The 18789-nt window shown below is 37.6% G+C and overlaps 1 protein-coding gene across 1 annotated transcript in view; it reads right to left on the bottom strand.

Moving 5' to 3' along the window:
- Window positions 1–18789, bottom strand: part of OCA2 (OCA2 melanosomal transmembrane protein) — a 172071-nt gene that overhangs the window by 54790 nt on the left and 98492 nt on the right. Inside the window, exons 19-21 of the mRNA XM_008931958.3 lie at window positions 15253–15312; window positions 14550–14654; window positions 770–863 (exon numbers count right to left, since the gene is read on the bottom strand). Coding sequence (XP_008930206.1) covers window positions 770–863; window positions 14550–14654; window positions 15253–15312 — 259 coding nt within the window. The remainder of the gene's footprint in view (window positions 1–769; window positions 864–14549; window positions 14655–15252; window positions 15313–18789) is intronic.

The raw sequence follows: 18789 nt of genomic DNA on the forward strand, positions 1-18789 counted from the left end.
AGTGGACTTGCTATTTGGAAATGTTGAGTTGTAACACCTTCGTAAGCCATTAGCAGAATGTAAAAAAAACCCTGCAAATATTAATTTAAAAACTACTGGATGGCTGTTTTATTGTTATAACAATTAGAGAGGAAATCCTGGACCTACAACACATAAATGCCATATTTTTAATTAAAAAAAACCAACATGATGAAACCAACTAATGCACTGACAGTACACAAAATCCCAGTTTACACAAAGATGGGCACTAGAAGAATGGCTGTTAATTTCATTATTAGAAGTGCATTTCCCAAAGACTTCAAAAGGATTTCCTTTGAATGAGGAGTGAAAAAGGTTAGAAAATGGATACTCAAATCATTTCTGTAAGCCAGCCAGAAAACCTCTCAGTAACTTCAGCAGACTTTGAAGCAAGCATTCAGATCTCAGCTATTATATAGTTTCTGCATCTTTTCAATGAGCAACGATGGCTGTAAATGTATCTTTGTCTTTTCTCTTCACAAAAGATCAGAACCCTACAAGCACCATCTGGACTGCTTTTTTGTGTGTCTGTAGATTATGCAGATACAGACTCCAAAAACAGACTGCAAAAATCCTATTGTAGCAGCAGTAACTGGGATCCTTATCAAGGAGTGCTTTGAAGTCAAAAGGAGCTGGATCAGGCCCTCCATATGCTTTGCACAGTAAAATGACTGAACCTATTGTGCCAGTTTATCCATGTCATAGTTGCATAGCTATTACCTTATGTCAGCTTTCTCACATAAACTCTTACCTCCAAGGCACGCACCCATGGCCAATGAGAAGATTAATGGTTTCATAGGCAGGTTAACATCTGGATCTTTACTCAGGTTGAGAAGTACAGGAATCTGTAGTTTAAGAAGAAAAGAGGGAGAGAATCAGGAGACATTATCCAACCATCAACACAATATAAATAAAGTTCATTAAAGGAAACAGCTTAAACTACCAGTAATTCCAAAGACTAACCTGGGGGGGAGGAGTTGTTGGAGTTTTTTTCAGGAGGGTTTTTGTAGTTGATGTTGTTTTTCTTTATTAGTGTCTTTGCATCATATGCTTGATCTAAACTCACTTTTTGTGCTAGTCCCACATGCTAAGAAGAAGGTATCAACATTAAGCCAAGCCTAGCACAAGTACTGCTACCAAAACTGAGGCTGTCTTAAGATTTTGAGTGCCTTCCATTAGATCCTTCTAGTTCTACAGGGAACTGACAGCAACTATAAATCAATTCCCCTTTCATTTCTTGCTGGAGAGGGTAGTAAAAGATGCCCAAACCTTCAGTCAAAATGGCTGTAGATCATGTGTCACTAACCAAAATAATTCTGAATCCTTGTTATAATCAAAAGTATTTGACATGTTAGGGAGAAAAGGAGAAAGGTCCATGTGGCAGGCTTCTAAATTCATAAGTAGATATGAGTTATTTTGCTTCTTATTCTAACATTATATTTACCAGAGAATGTAGATTTAGTTCACCGGAAAATATTTGCAAGTGGTTTAAAGCCAGCCAGCAACTAAGCACCATGCAGCTTCCATCTTGTACTCCCCCCCCCACCTTAGGTGGGGAGGAGAATCAGAAAAAAAACATTAAACCTTGTGGATTGAGATGAAAAACAGCTTAATAATTGAAACAAAAGAAAATATAATAATAATTAATTATAATAATAGTAAAAATTTATTATAATAACCATATTAACAATAGTAATTAAAAAGGGAGACACAGAGAGAGAAAGGAATAAGACCCAAGACAAATAAGTGGTGCACAATACAATTGCTCACTACCTGCTGACTGATACCCAGCCCGCCTCCTGGCAGCAATCAGTGACACTTCGTCAATCCCCACAGTTGTCATACTGAGCATGACATTCTATGGTATGGAATATCCCTTTGGCCAGTTGGGGGTCAATTGTCCTGCCTATCCCCCCTCACCCACCCCCCAGCTTATTGTGCTCCTGCCCCCTGTCAGAGTAGGGGAAACTGAAATGTCCTTCACTTGGAATAAGCACTACTTAGCAACAACCAAAACATCAGTGTGTTATCAACATTATTGTTATAGTAAATCCAAAGCACAACACTGAAGCAGCTATTACTAAGAAGAAAACTAATTCTATGTCAGCCAAAGCCAGAGGAGCAAGTTTTATGAATTTCATTTAAACGTAGCAAATAAAATAAAATAAACTTCCTGAAAAGTGAAATGAGGTTTGCAGAGAGACATAATAGACTTCATTAGGCAACTGGTATAGAGCCCAAAAATACAGCAGGCAGGCTTTCTAGTAGCACCAGATCTCAGCCAGTAACATCCTTCAAAGCTAAACAACTTACACCTTAGTTGGGAAAAACTGGTTTGAGTTCAAGGTAATTTTGTAACCACTTGGTTTGAAAGAAAAGTGTAATTAGTACCTATAGAGAGAAGGTTATTAGCAAGGGGAGAGATGACAATGTTATTCTCCTGTTTTTAACATGTACAGAAGCCCATGGAACCAAAAGGAAAAGAGAAAGAGTAAGCAAATGTGGAATAACAAGAGATCAAGCAGGAAGAGATTTGTGGAAATAAACTGTGATATACCTTGAAATTAATGCCTTCTCAGAGTCCAGGAGTTTCAGTAGTGAATAGAGTTATGACTTTTAATCCTCTAATTGTCATTTTAATGTATTTCACAGGTCCCCCTCAAGGGGTATGATCTCAGAGATGGAACAGCTACTTCCTGGAAAATCCTTTCACTTTGATAGCTGAATGATGCTCACCTTTATTGACTGTGCATGTTCTTTTGGTATGGAGCAATATATAGGCTTTATAAAGAATTCCAACCCTTTACCCATTCCTCCCACTGGTGGTGTTACTCATCCCTCTTAAATCCTTTAATTGATCAACCCTGGTAAGTTAATGTCTAAACAAGTATTCTTGAATTCTACATTGCCTGAAGATGTCTATTTCTATTTTAAGGCCTAAAGAAGGCTCAGCATGCCCAACAACTTGTCTGGGTTTTTTTCCATGAAACAGTAATGAAAGATGACATTTCTCCCCACAAACTTTATTTCTCCTGAACCATCACTGCTCAAACATGACATGCAATCCAAAATGAAGTTATATTTATTTCAAAGCAATTTTGTGTTTCAACATCTAAAAAACCAATTAACAACAAATACTAAAATCACAGGATATGTCATCTTGCTCAACCTAATTAAAGAATTTTCCCCTACTGTATAATTTTAAGCAGAGAACCAAATCGAACTATTTAGTTTCTCAGATTTATCTGCAAGTATCCTGATGTACTGTAGTAACTTACTTGTTGCAGGACACAATCCCCAACTGTGCAGACTAGCAACACCTTTTTAATTTAGACTCCTCCTTGTGTATGTCCCAAGCTGCATAGAGAAGGTGATTACGCAGAGGACATTAAAATGATAAACCCGTTTTCTTGCTGTTGAGGTCAGTCTTAAAGCTGTTGCCAGACAGCCCCCAAGTGCAGAGCAAGCAATGCCATTTTCACACCTGACCAATGAGAGCTTTCAGAAAGCAGAGCCCTCAAAGAGCAGCACTGTGAAGGACAGGGGAAGCAAGATGCTAAACAGATATCCTAGACATAAAGTCTGGAAGGTAATTCCCTGCTAGGGAATTTGCAGCCACATGTGCATAATAGTACCATCAGAAAATTTGGTTCTCTAATGAAGGAACTTGGCATCAGGAGCTCTCAGTGTCCTGTAAATGTCTGTTGACTGAAGACACAGAAACCCTCTTGAAGAAAATCACTGAACAAAGGTTTCAACTCACTGTGTGTTCTTTCAAAGATACATTGCAATATATCAAGAGAAAGTGCAATTGTGTACTGTGCTTGAATCTCCATTTCCTAATTTTTTTCTTTAAACCCAACAAAGTATTTTAGGAGCCCAAATATGCACTTAATCCACATTGGTTTTTTGTTCTCTCCTTGCCATAACATTGCTTTTCTTCCACTTAGAAATACTGTGAATTCTTTTTGAAAGACTTCATAATAATCATCTGTTAAAATTATCATCAGTGATGTTATGCTCCTAAGTGCATCAACAGGCAGTAGGGCTAGATCAAGAATCTCTGCTCCCACGAATGTACATTTCTCCAGTAAGGGACAAACACTGAAACTTGCCTTAGCAATACACATTTGTGTGCACTCAAATTTGAACATTTACCCTGTCTAAAGGAATTAATCTCTACCAGTGCATAACAGCTACAAGATATAAAGGGAATGGAAGTCGCTTTTAACAGGGATATATCCTTTGTAAATATAAGATACTTATAACAAGGAATGTTGCACCATAAGTTTCAGTTCTGAATAGTCAGATGAAAGGTCAATGCGTAACATTCAATGTCCATTTGCAGTGTCCCAGATAGAAATATTTAATTAATCCATAATGTATACTAATTTTTTGCAAACATTATGGAATCTCCTGTGTAGCAACTTCATGCCACAGGTCTCCAAAAGTCACTGGCATCTAATTCTTTTGATCTAAAAGTAGGTATAATGAAAAGAGTTCGTCCATCCCAAGAATTTTGCTGCTCAGAAAAAAAAAAAAATTAAGAAAATGCATCTAATCATCAAGAACTCTTGAAGACGTTGCAAAGGAATTAAAGCCAATGGACATTTCTCATTGGTTCAGTGTTTGCATTTTAAATAGATAAGGGTCATGCACAGGGTCACAAACCTGCCACTCTGTTGTCTCCCAAAATTACCTTTAACACTTTTTGCCACATTCATTCACACAACTATGTGTTAGACAACATTTTTGCACTATTAGAATCTCAAAACTCAGTTTAATCTACTGTTTTAATTAATCCGAGCACTAAAAACAGAAATGCAAAATATAAAAGGGTTAGAAGGAATCTTTTCACTGTAGGTTTCAATAGTTTTGAAAACATTAATTATTTCTACAACTTTTTCCAATTCAGGTCGTAACAATAGCTAGGATACTTTGCAAATGGGGATATGGTTGGCTGTGATACATACAAATATCTTTCTCATATTGATTTAACTTATTTGGAATGCAGATTTTTTCATGGTCTTACGAAGTGCTGCCTCTCAAGAGAGAGGAAGCCTCATGTTTCCTTCATTATTCCCTTTTCAGAGTATGTAAACAGCACCCTTATCAATACTAGAAGGAGAAAAATAATGTCTTAGGAAAATATTGTCTTATTCAGTTATTTTCAATAGTCTTACCACAAGACATCTCTGTTTGACTAGCTTCTTGAAAACTTGCTAATTTTGCTGGAAAGTTTGATATTGAAACATGTGTCAGTGCAGCTTGATTGGCAAGATTTAGGTTAAATGAGTGATGTAGCTCAATAGAGCAAAGCCAAACCCCCTCACTCATGCTTTGCAAGACTATCTTCCTCCAGGAAGATAGTTTACTTTAAAACTTTCTTTCTTTCTTTTTCTTTAAAACAGAAAACTGCAACTGTAAGAAATAATGATTGTACTTGAAAAAAGGAGAGTGTCCTCAAACACTTGATACAGAAAGGACATAGTCATTAATCTTGATTCTATATCAGGTATCATGTGTGTGATATACATAGCATATAAGCTGATCAACAAAAAGAGTGTTAGTTCTACAGATGTTGACACATTTGTCTATACAAATATCCTGATCAAAATCAACCTTTGTGAAGAAAATGTTTGTTTACACTACATACCATGGAAGTACATAGGGTATGTTGCAAACATAAAAAGAATAAAAATGGAAATGTATGTATTTTTATCTTTCACACCATTTAATATTAAATCAGTATTACAAGCTTCTAAAAATGGAACAAGATTTTGTTACTGTTATAAATTATCCACCTTCCTTAAAAAATATAATTTATTAGTAATTATTTTAGAATAAAAAATATGATTCTACAGGACAGTGTATTTCTCTGTATCCCACTCAGCTCTCTAACATCCTGAAAATTTAAGCTAGATGAAACAATCAAAAAGAAAGGAAGCTCAATTTTAACTCTAAATGAATATCATGAAAAAGACAAAAATACAACATTTTAGACCGGAATTATGTACAGCAATTACTACGAGGTCATTTCATAAAATACTGTTAGTTTTCTCATAAAAATCTTTGCTTTTATACAGTGGTATGCAGTCCTTTTTTGTAAAAAGAGACTGATGGTGAAGTTTGTACATCTCAGTTCTGTTGTCTCCCCAACAGAGACATTTTCACACCTTGCTGTCACAGACTCTTTTCCAAGACTCCCAAATACCAAGGAAAAAGTTCAATCAAGACCTTTATCCTATTCACTTATTCTTATGATAAAACCTTGTCATGAGAATGGCATTCCATCAGTCAAGAAGATGAAGAAGAACCTACAAAGACCTTCTGAAATACAAGCAGAAATTCTGATTTATCTTTACTAGCTGGACCCTAGATCTGCAGAGAAGAGACCAAAGAGGAATCTATTAGAGTCTACTATTAGAGTCTACTCTTTTAGAGAGCCTCTCCTCTTGGGCTGATAGCAGATTCATAGAGAGTGAAGCCCTTTCAGCTATTTCTGCTTCCCAAACATAACACTTGTACAAGTAATCACACTCACCCTGCTTGTGCAAGAAGACTAACTTAAACAAGTTACAAGGTCCTATACCTGCACAGTGCAGTAGAAGGCTTCAGGCCAAGGGGGGCTCAAGAAAGCTGGTTAATATTCAAGGATCATCTCCTCCAAGTTCAGGAGTGCATCCTGACACAGAGGAAATCAGGTAAAAATTCCAGGAGGCCTACATGGATGAAAAAGGAGCTCCTGGACAAACTCAAACACAAAAAAAGAAACCCAAGGGTGGAAGCAAGGACAAGCAAATACAGAGAGATTGTACAAGCAGTCAGGGATCAGATCAGGAAAACTAAAGCCCTGACAGAATTAAATCTGGCCAGGGACGCCAAGGGCAACAACAAAAGCTGCTATAGGTACATCAGTGATAAAAAGAAGACTAGGGAAAATTTGGGCCCTTTCCAGAAGGAAATAGGAGACCTGGTTATCCAGGTCATGGAAATCACTGAGGTACTCAACAACTTTTCTGCCTTGATCTTCACCAGCAAGTGTTCCAGCCACGCTGCTCAAGCAGCGGAAGGCAAAGGTAGGGACTGGGAGAATTAAGAACCACCCACTGCAGGAAAAAATTGCTTGATACCATCTAAGGAACTAGAAGATGGCCAAGTCCATGGGATCTGATGAAATGTATCTGCAGCTCCTGAGGGAACTGGCCAAGGAAGTGACTAAGGCACTATCCTTCAAATTTGAGAAGTCGTGGCAGTGCAGTGAAGTTCCCACTGATTTTAAAAGGGGAAACATAAGCCCCATTTTCAAAAAGGGAAAGAAAGGAGATCTGGAGAACTAGAGGCGAGTCAGTCTGACCTTGGAACCTGGCAGGATCATGAAGCAAATCCTCCTGGAAAGTATGCTAAGGCAAAGGGAAAACAAGGAAGTGACTGATGACATCCAACATGGCTTCACTAAGTGCAAATGGTGCTTGGCAGATTTGGTGGCCTTCTCCCAAACTGAAGAGGTGTTGATTTGATGAACAAACATTATTTCTTACAGTTGCAGTTTTCTGCAACTGCAGTCAGTATTGGGACTGGTGCTATTTAACATCTTTGTCAGCAACACGTACAAAGTGTTCAAGACCAGGTTAGACAGGTCTTTGAGTGACTTGGTCTAGCGGAAGGTGTCCCTGCCCATGGTTGGAGGGTTGGAACTAGATGGTCTTTAAGGTCCCTTCCAACCCAAACCATTCCACACTTCTACGATATTGCCCATTTTGTCTATTTGTGCAAAATTACAATGAAACAGCAATTCACACTTTTATTTTAGGGATTCATTGCTTCTCTACAACATGATACTTCTCAACTCATTCTTTGCTAAGAACTGCAAGTGGCAAAGATGTCTGCTGTGAAAACTGCAGAGAACATGCATTCATAGAAAACAAACCATTCATAGCTTTCCAAATTGTTTGTTATTGCTCTGTCTCTGCTGATAGCTACAGCCCAGTCTTACACTTTTATCAAGTGGTGAAATGAAAGACATCATAGAAAACTCTGGTAGGGCAGAAGGCAAGGAAGATTCAAAAATAAAGCTGGCACTAAGAACAGGAAATACATTAGAAATATTCAGCACTGCAAGTGAAAACTGTCTGATACTTTAGAGGCAATAAATAAAGCGCCCAAAATTACTTTCTAACAAAGACCTGTTGGAGATTAAGTAACCTGGCCAACCAAATGGTTAACAGAAATTGTTTGTTACACTATATTGAAGAAATAGTATTTAAACTCAGCTAAAATGAGGATTTACTGTGTTTGTATTTTTACTTCTGGTAACAAAAGAAAAATATAAACAGATGGCTCCAACATATATAGCTGATAAAACGTATCAATTAAACTAAGGAGCATACTGGTAATGAAATCATGTCACCTAGAGTTCTAAGGGCAGAAATTCATGGCTATTTAAATGACAATACTAGGAAAACCCAGGCCTTAAAAATTAATAAATCTACCTCTCAAGGAATGTCCCTGTGAATTTAGCCTGTTGAAAAAGGAGGAGAAATATCGGAGGTTTAATAGAATGACATATTGAGCATCAATACATCACTCACCACATTTATTCTGCAGACAAATAAAGCTGGTTATGTAACATGAAAAAATTAAAATGTGTGAAACATAATAACTGAGCTCCTGATTTATGAATTTTTTATGTACAGAACATTTTCTGGGTGGTTTTAGGAAACTCCGAGATGTATCTATATGTATTAGATTTGCAGCTGGCAACACAGACTAGATTTGCTGTTGGCAACATAGCCTTTTACATACAGAGTTCACAGAGTTTACCACAAAATATTTCTCAAACTCAAAATCTGGGACACTGAAACTCTAAAAGGACCATTTGTATCAGCTGAATATTCACAAGTCCATAGGGCCTGATGGGATTCATCTCAGAGTACTGAAGTTATGGTAGAACCCCTCTTGGTCTTCTACCAGAGGTCTTGGGAATCTGGGTAAGTCCCTGCTGACTCACAAGCTTGCCAGTGTTATTCCAGTCTACAGAAAGGGCATGAAAGGAAGAACCAGAGAACTACAGAACCTCAGCTCCTGGAAAAAATATAGAGATTATTATACTGGGTACTATTGAAAGGCATTCAAAGAACAATGCAATCATCAGGCACAGTCAACGTGTTCATAAAGGGAAGTCTTGTTTAACTACTTTGATATCCTTCTATGATAAAGTCATCCACTTAGTGGATGAAGGGAAGGTAAGAAATGCAGTTTTTCTGGATTCTAGTAAAGCTTTTGATACTGTCCCTCATAGCATACTTCTGGACAAGCTGTCCGGGTGTGGGACAAGCAAGTTCACAGTGCGCTGGGTGAAGAACAGGCTGAAGGGCAGAGCCCAGAGGGTAGCAGTGAATGGGGTTACATCTGACTGGTGACAGGGCAACAGCGATGTTCCTCAGGCTTCAGTTCTAGGGCCAGTTCTGTTCAAAATATTTATCAGTGACCTGGATGCAGGGGTTGAATGCACCATTAGCAAGTCTGCTGGTGACATTGAACTGAGAGGTACTGTTGACTCTCTTGAGGGACAGGAAGTTCTGCAGGGGGATCTAGATAGATTGGAATATTGGGTTACGATTAATGGGATCAAATTTAACAAGTCCAAATTCCAGATTCTGTACCTAGGATGGAGTAGTGCCAGACACAAGTATAATCTGAGAGAGGAGTAGCTGGAGAGCAGCCATGCAGAAAGGGATTTGGGAGTGCTGGTTAGCATGATCAAGCTCACCATGGCACAGGAGGAAGTCTTGGGAGTTGAGAAGGAAACCCCCATCCTGCGGTACACCAAACAGCACAACCAGTCGTTCAAAGTAGGCAAATATCCTGATGTATTCAGCATTGGTGTGGCCTCACCTAGAGTGCTTGTGTGCAGTTCTGGGCCCCACAATGCAAGAAGGATGTGAAAGTCCTTGAATGCGTCCAGAGGAGGGCAACAAAGCTGGTGATGAGGCTGGAAGGCATATGCTGAGAGGAGAAGCTGAGGACTTTGGGTTGTTCTAGTCTGGAGGGAAGGAGGCTGAGAGGTGACCCAACTGGCCTCTACAGCATTCTGAGGAGGGGAAGTGGAGAGGGAGATGCTGAGCTCTTTTCCCTGGAATCCAGCGACAGGACACATAGGAATGGCTCACAGCTACATCAGGGAAGGTTCAGACTGAATATTAGGAAACATTTCTTTACTGAGAGAGTGGTCAAGCTTGGAACAGGCTTCCTAGAGAAGTGGTCAGTGCCCCAAGCCTGTCAGTGTTTAAGAGTCTTTTGGACAATGCCCTTAACAACATGCTTTAACTCTTGGTCAGTCCTGAATTGGTCAGATGGTTAAACTAGATGATGGTTAAACTAGATGATTGTGCCTTCCAACTGAAATAGCCTGTTGTATAATTCTAAAAGGCTTTGCTGTAGTACATTTTTTACATGGTGACAAGAAATTATTAATTTCCCTATCATTTGAAGATAGCTATCACAATTGCCATGCTTATGCAAAGAAGTGCAATAAACACTCACTCATAAAAACATCTATTTAATTAGAGGGTTGGATCTTCACTTTTCAATCTTAAAGGGAAGGGAAAAGTCCTGGGATTACACTTCAGGCAATTTTCAATCCCCTCATCTTATTTTGGAGCAGTTCATGATCTTTGCATGCAGGACGAATTATATGAAACAAGCAATTAGAAGACATTCTGAAGAATTATGGCAAGACAGAAACAGTAAAAGTACTCAACCTATGATGAGCTAAGTGCCCTCAGAAACTCATTCCACTGTTTCATGTAAGCAATTATTTTTCTACAGCATCCTCTGCAGCAAAAAATACTTGCTGTGTTCTGACCTCGTTGCAGAGATTTCAGTTTAGCAACTTCTGTACATGAATTCCATATGACACCGACATTTTTAGTAGTGGGGTTACACCAGATTTACTCTTGTCTAGAGCAAAGACGAATTTGACCAACAACGGTGTTGCAGTGAAAAGGTATTTTCAGGGTAAGGCGTTTCAAATATAAACTAATCTTATTTTTGTCATTTCAGAATTTTTTAGTAAGAGAGAAGCCTTCTCCATGACACTGGGGCTGAAGACTGCTGAAAATCATCAATATCGTCACTCTGTTTAAACACATGAATATTTTGCACTTTAAAATATATCCATCTTAAAATAACCCAAAATATTTATGTTTTGTTCTTAAGACTGCAGGTAATGTGTTGGATTCTAGGATAAGAAATAATCCTAAATTGTCTATATAGATACTTAGAAACTCTTGAAAATGCCTAGAATTTCTTCTAGGAAACCATTTTCCTTATCTGTTTTCATTTAATTCATAAAATAGTTTATTTCCTAGAATTCTTGGTAATGCTGGTTCAGATATACACCTATTCTAATTCTCTTTTTAAAATACTGATCTACATCCTGTTAAGGAAAATTAACTACCTGTTAAGCCACAAATTTTAATGCTGTCAGATCTGAAACTTTAAATGAAGCAGTTAATTTTATCCAAACACAGACAAAGTGAAATTTTTAGTGTCAAGGTCCATTAATTGGGTGTTCATATTTTTTCATTTTTATTTTTTATCTCTATACAAAATAAGTCATTATGAATCTGATTATCTTGTTAGTACAAACACAGAAACTCAGAGGAAATTTTGGACAACCATACATTAAGTTGATTTTTTTCAAGGAAAATTTGGACAGCCCTACTTAAATCCTGATTCTCTTTTTTTTAAGGAAACACAGTATCACACTTACAGACCTATCTGCAGGTTTTTCTGTTTTTCTTCCCTTCACCTATGCACCTGAGTCAAGACTCGCGCTCTAATGGAATTTCATATTTCTTCTATTTCTCAGGCAGTTCCTCAGTCAAAACACTCTACGTATCAATTGTATGGGTTACTCCTACATAAGCAAGTAATGTGGTGTAACAGGAGCTGAGCCTCTTCACATCTATGGTCCCTTCAGCCCAGGGGGATCATTCACATCACATAGAAGAGCCTTACTCCTGTCCATTCTTGCTCCATCTCTGAGTTATTACACTGATTTTGTGCAGTGCATCCCCTCTCCCTGTTCCAATTCTGGACAACATGTACTGCACAGTGTTGTAGGGGATGAACGGAAGACCTTATCCAACAACACAAAAGCAGTGTTGGGGTCACCCCATGAATGAACGGAGGCCTGTTTTCTTTGAACCTTCCCATCCGTGAAGGAACAAAACAGTATAACTTTCCAGATGCCCTTGCCATCACAGTAGTTTTTTCCACAGTCAAGTGGACACTCACAATCAGAAGAACTGGGATGGCAAGACTACCTCATTCCTGGAATATGGTAAAAAAGTCATGGTATGTTCACCTTTCTAATGCAGAAAAGACATCATTGGTGTCTTTGACTGTGACCTACCACCAGGCCTTTCATCATCTCTGCATGATACTTAAGGAATTCATGTACAAGTCAAACAAGATGTCACCCTGTGAGACTGATTTCCCTTAACTCCTACTGGTCATTGGCAAATCCACTATAGGCAGAGGTCTGTGAGGCCATCCTCCAAACACTCTTTCTTCAGTCAGAGCATACAGCTGATATCTATTAAGCCATACAGATATTTTATATCTCTGGGTTCAAAAAAATTGAGGGAACTTGATGTGTTCCACATCCCTATGCAGTACCTGGTCTATCAACCCTATGACTAATGAAAAACACAATAGAGATTGACCCATTGTCATGACATTTGTTCACCACTGAAGGAGATTTATGGAGACCTGGAGGGATTCATACTTCTGATTTTCATTATTATAAGTGCAGGCTCCTCTGTGAAGCTAGAACCTTTATCCAGGAAAGGACAGAGTCATTCATGGCTACATCATAGCAGGTGCCCCATTACTCCTGTATCACTAGGGAATGTCAAACCAAACTCACATATAAAAGTCCCTGATTAGTGAAAAGTCATTCTACAAAAGGGTTACGTTCCATACATTTAATACCACTCATCAGAATTTCATAACTTTGACACACATACTGACAAATAGCCTTTCAAAACCAAATACTGCTTATTTTAACAGTAGGAACAAAGTGCCAAAGAAACAAAAAGAATTTTAAATGAAAGTTTATACAATCTTACGTAAGAACTTGGGACTTAGTTACTTAGGAATTTTCTGTAAGTATTTTCTAATGCAGAATGATAAAGACTGAAAGGTAAGCCTATTCACTGAACTAGATGAATCGAGGCCTCATCTTCAGTTTACCACATAATACATTAATGTCTTAACTCTTCAGCTACTGACTGCTTTTACATAGATGAGAATATGCCTGCATTTTAATTCCTGTCTCTTAAAAAAAAAAAATAAATCATAGCAGTCTCTTAGGTTCATGTCAGAACAGACTGAGAAAGATATAAATTTGAAATGTTTAAAATATTGGCAAATATTCTTTCCTTTCTGTTAGCATTTCTCACCCTCAAAGATACAAAAGAAATGGTCTTCAGGCATCCCAAAGGATTCCTGTATTTCTATCCCATTCCCCAAAACACATCTGAAAACCCTTTAAAAGAGGGTTCCTTTCAAAATGCATGAAAGCCCCTTTGTTTGATGTGCATGTAGGTGCTGTTTGGTATTGCTCCAAGTCAATTTTCATAGACTAGCTGGATAAGAGGGAAAATCTTCTACACTAAGATTTCTGTATTCTTGCTTGAGAGTCCTTAGGCATGTGCTGGGAGGTGACTCATCCTGAACCAGTCTTTCCCTTCATGCCTATTGCTTGCGGTCTGTTGTTAAATCAATATGATTTTACAGGAAACACCATGATAATCAAAGCAAAATACCATATTAATATGTATTTATAGAGCAGTTGCAAATCTGCCCAATTTGTCATATGCTCTATAAGCAATGTCTTAAACCTTGGCACAGGTTAAGGGTGGACATGACCATTCAGTAATGATAGAAAAAGATACAGGAAAAGTATACTTAGCTGAGAACAAGCTGCAACAATGAAACATTCCTACAGAATGAATGGATTATCTCACTTTAAACAGAGAACTTCATTGAATAAACCTATCTGAGCATGCCCTAATTTGTTATAATTTGATAATTTTCTGATATTAAAGCTCAGCTTCTGACAAGCATTTGCTATGCTCAACATAATTTGCTGTTTTTTAAACTAATTACATTAGTAAGGTAGCAATAAAAGCTTCAGGTGTTAAAAAAGCATTAGCATAACTACACAGCACATAGAGGGAAAAGATTGACAGCAGAGGATGGATAGTTTGCATCAAAAAGACAAATTTACTTTTCAACAACTGATGTGGATATAAAAGGGAAAGTGCAAAAATGCAGCCAAAACAGTGCCTCTAGTCCCACAGCTAACTGCAGCTGCTGGCAGCAATGGCCAGCTGGATACCTTAAGAGTATGAGTAAGTTCCTAATAACAAAAAAAGCAGAAAGAGCAAACGGTAAGCAGTAAGCTCAGTCCCTTGCCAGCATCAGAAGGAGCATGTGCAGTACTGCACAGACCCTACCATTGTAGCCGTGAAGGGGATATTGTCAATCACAGAAGAGGCCAAAGCAGACACCCAGAGCACTAAAATGATGGCCACTGCCAAGCGCTGGTCCTCAGGAACCACCTGGAGTTGAGAGAGAGAGAGAAAATTATAACTTTGAGATCAGTGCTGCTCTGTGTCCCCCCATGTGGCATAATTGCACATTCATCACAGTTTTAATTTATCGACACTTATTATTCCTTTAGGCTCTGAGATGGGACAGGTTTTCTTAGAGAAAATGCAATTACTGTTCTTTTTCCAAGAAACTTTGAACAAATAAAAATACAAAGATTGATATTTCCAATACTCAAATTTCATACAAGAAATACACTGTGCAACTGTGAATTTTGACCTTTAACTGTTCATACTTTTTTTACAGTTGTATTTTTGGAGTTTTTAGACTAGAGAAAAAGCTTCCCTATTGCATTTATGGCTATATTTATTGTGGCTGTGGACATATATATATATATATATATTAAATATCATCCATACCAAAATATGACATGCTTTCTTGATATTGCTGATGCAGGAATGTCATCATAAACATTAATTCAAAATTAAAGTATTATTCATTACTCTATTGAACTAAAATGATTTTCCTGGCCTGCTAAAAAATTATTAATATTTTAAACTCCCAAATCTTTGTTCATGAAGCCTAGCCATGACAATATTTTGAACACACCTTTATTAACAAAGCTGTCTGCTCTCCTATATAGTCTATTAAGTGCAGATGAGCCAAAGCCTAAAAAAAAGAAAGACACTGATATCAATTAGTGAAGTACATGATGTAGTTACAATTTTTTTCAGTGGATGTAAGAAAATGCAGTAATTCCTTTCCATTTACAATATATTGATATTCAACTCATGTAGCTTCTACAGCAACTCTGTAATTGGAGGCAAGAAAAGACACAGTAGAAATTGTTAGCTGGTTTTGTGGAAGGGGGTTGGTTGTACTGAAAAAATGGTAGCATTACTTAAAAGCATGGGACACAGGATGAGAGAATGGCTGAAATTTAAAGATGACATTATTCATTGGATACATGTTTTCTGAATACCTGAATACAACTGATTTTAAAACAACTTCCCCAAAACCACAATACAGGTAGAAATATATCATTGGTTTAAAAGATCAGATAAAATCAGGCATCTTGTACTCAGTCTCAGATGAAGAAGCAGGAAAACAAATTATGTTTCTGTTATACAGATTTCTCAGACCTGTCAAAAAAAAAGCAGTAACAAAAACCAAACAAACAAATAAAACCAACAGAAAGTACCCAAAAACAGTACCCATCTGCTAAAACCAGGAGAGAGATCTTGGGTGAATGGAAATTGCCACAGAGGCAGCAGCACCTGAAAAGCAGGAAATACAGCTTTCCAGTGCCCAGGTTAGGCACCTGAACCAAGGTGGTAAGGCCTGTAAACACTGGACCCCAGGACAGCCTGGAGCAGAGTGCTCTGTCCTTCTTGTGAGAACAATTTCCGTTTGTACAGGATACTTAGATGGCATCCCATACAACCACAGTTGCTACCAGGGATGAAAAGACACAGGACGACTCCAACTCAGTGGTGCCGACTCTGATTTCTCCTTGGGCAGACAGAGTACAAACTGAGTCTTCACACCCAAGGACAATGACCTATTCCCTTAACCCACATGGTAAAAGGGTGATTTTTAACTCATGAGACCTAGCCTTTAATTCACTCTGGTTTTGTTTTCTTTTCTTACAGGCAAGCAGAATGAAGAACTATTTTCAGGTTGAATAAAGTGTATCTATATTATGACTTCTCAGTTTCTCAGGTTCAGCCTAGACTGAACTGGTTGGTTTGCTTTCATTTTTTTTTCTGTCAAGTAAAAGAATCATTCAGCTGCAATGCTTAACTTACTGACTGCATTCTGTCACAGAGCTGCTGAAGTTAGCAGTCACACAACACAACTCCACATAACCCCCATGTGTGGTGGTCAGATAGAGCCCCACAGAGATATCAGTGATAAAAAAAAGCATTCAACTCACATGCTGTCAAATTCCACGACAAAGATGGACAAATATCCTAACAGGCACCAAGTGGTGTGGTATACAACACTGTTTAGTCAGTTACTGTGGTGCTTTCATTCAGACTGGCAACTCCTGTACCTGCAGCTCGATTGGACATCAGTTGAACACTTGCAGTTTGTGTGTCGTCACATAAATTTGGCCCAGAAATATTATTTGGTTTAACAATACATTGAAAAATAAAAGGTTTATCTACAACTAAAGACACAGCATGCAGAAAACAAGCAACAAAACTTTTAAATACATACACATACCCTTTACATTAAAAAAGGACATTTTTTCACTATAACTTCCCAGAAGAAAGTTTCCTAAGAAATTAATTCTTGTTGGTAATTTTAAGTTACCATTTTCTTCCTAAGCTATCTGTGTTGCTTTATTAACTTGAAGGTTATGACAGTGACTTTTTAAATGTATGTAAAAGCAATATTCTTAGTGAATGGCAATAGTTTTTCTACAACTGCTTTGTGTTCACACTTCAAAATAAACTTTTTAACACATAGTTATCATCAATTATAGCCCAGAGTTACATTCAGTTAATATTCCTACCTTATTAATTATCTATTAACAGAACATATTACTTTTCAGTAACATTCAAAATTTCTTCTGGAACTCAGAAAAAGAGATGTTCAGAAAAGATGGAAGAGAGTGATGAACACACACATCACTCCTGCAAGTCAGTCTGCAGGTAGCCCATCTCTTTAGAGATGATGACAATACTAATCACATAACCAATTTTAGGATGTCTCTATGATTTCCAGGCCAATCTCCTGCAGGCAACTAAGTGAAAGGCAGCAATTAGCACCCTGCCACTGGCCTCCCCTGCATGTAAAATGCACAGAGGGCCTCCTAGATATTCCTGTGTCTTCTAAGAAAAATAAGTATTTTTGCACTGATTGGTGTCTTCGGGCAAAATTGGTGCATTCAGTTCAAAATAGAGTTTTACTGCCATTATAAAACAAAGTTTAATATATGCAAAAAATTTACATTAATCCCTCTTGTGGACGGCATGTCATGATGACTGTTGTAAATAAACTCTGCCTGAAGGGACTAAGGTAAAATGTCAATCTCTACTATAAAAGTAAACAAAAAAATCACTGTAATCCTGAGAGGCATAGGAATTTATGCTACAGAGAGAGAAGAAGCAGGATTTTATAGCCTGTAACAGCCACTTATGGACTAAAAAGACAGTTGTAAAGATTAATTACCCAAAGGACACAATAGAAAACACGAGAGTTGCAAAGGATTTCCATTTTTCATTGTAAAAGAGGCACTACACTGGATGAACCCCCAAAGGCAGAACCACCAAGAGTTCCTGTTGCTCAGGAACTCGAATCACATTTTCCAAAATTACTTTCAGCCTAAGTCCCACACAGGTTTTTAAGTGTGCCTTGTAACAGAAAAGGGAACACTTATAGCAGTGGGAAACAGCTTCAGACTGGGAACCATCCAAGCCGAAGGATCACCAAGGGTGAACAATATGAGCTCACAACTGCTAAATGCCTAGATCATGAAAGATTTCCTATACTTCACAAATATCTTTGTTTTGACTTGTTTCTTCTTGACATTGGTAACTTAAAGAAAAGAAAAATACCTTGGCAAGGACTGTCATCTACTAATCCAAAGAGCAACAGATTCAGATCAAAATTAGCAGTGATGACACATAGAACATTTTTATCATTCATTATGGGGAAGAATTTAATGTCTCCCTGTTTTTTTTCTTGATTATCTGTACAAATTTCTTTCATGACCTTAGAATAACAGTGGAATAACTACTGTTGTTCTAGACAGCCAGGAAAAATATTCTTTCATTAGCAAACTATTCACTGGTGACCTGAGAAGCCATAAAAATGAAGTTCAGTGAATCACAACAGTTGTATAAAAAATCTTGCAGTAAATGGCAAATAACTTCCTGCGTGTTTTATTACATTATTGTGCAGTCACACAGCACTCAAATCAAAACCATTCAATCCAAGTTAAAACAATAAATACATCAGGGAATGCAACTAATAAACTCTTATAGTAGCAGTAGACAAAATAAATATGACTTCAGAATGGATACCCTATAAGAGCTAGAAAATGCAAGGGTATATAGAATCTGTTAAAACAGAGAACTAAAAATTGCTGTACTAATGGGCATACAATAAATCAACATTTCTTCAATTTTATATCTA

Source organism: Manacus vitellinus, unplaced genomic scaffold, assembly GCF_001715985.3.
Source record: "Manacus vitellinus isolate BGI_N305 unplaced genomic scaffold, ASM171598v3 scaffold_7_pilon, whole genome shotgun sequence".
Lineage (NCBI taxonomy): Eukaryota > Metazoa > Chordata > Aves > Passeriformes > Pipridae > Manacus > Manacus vitellinus.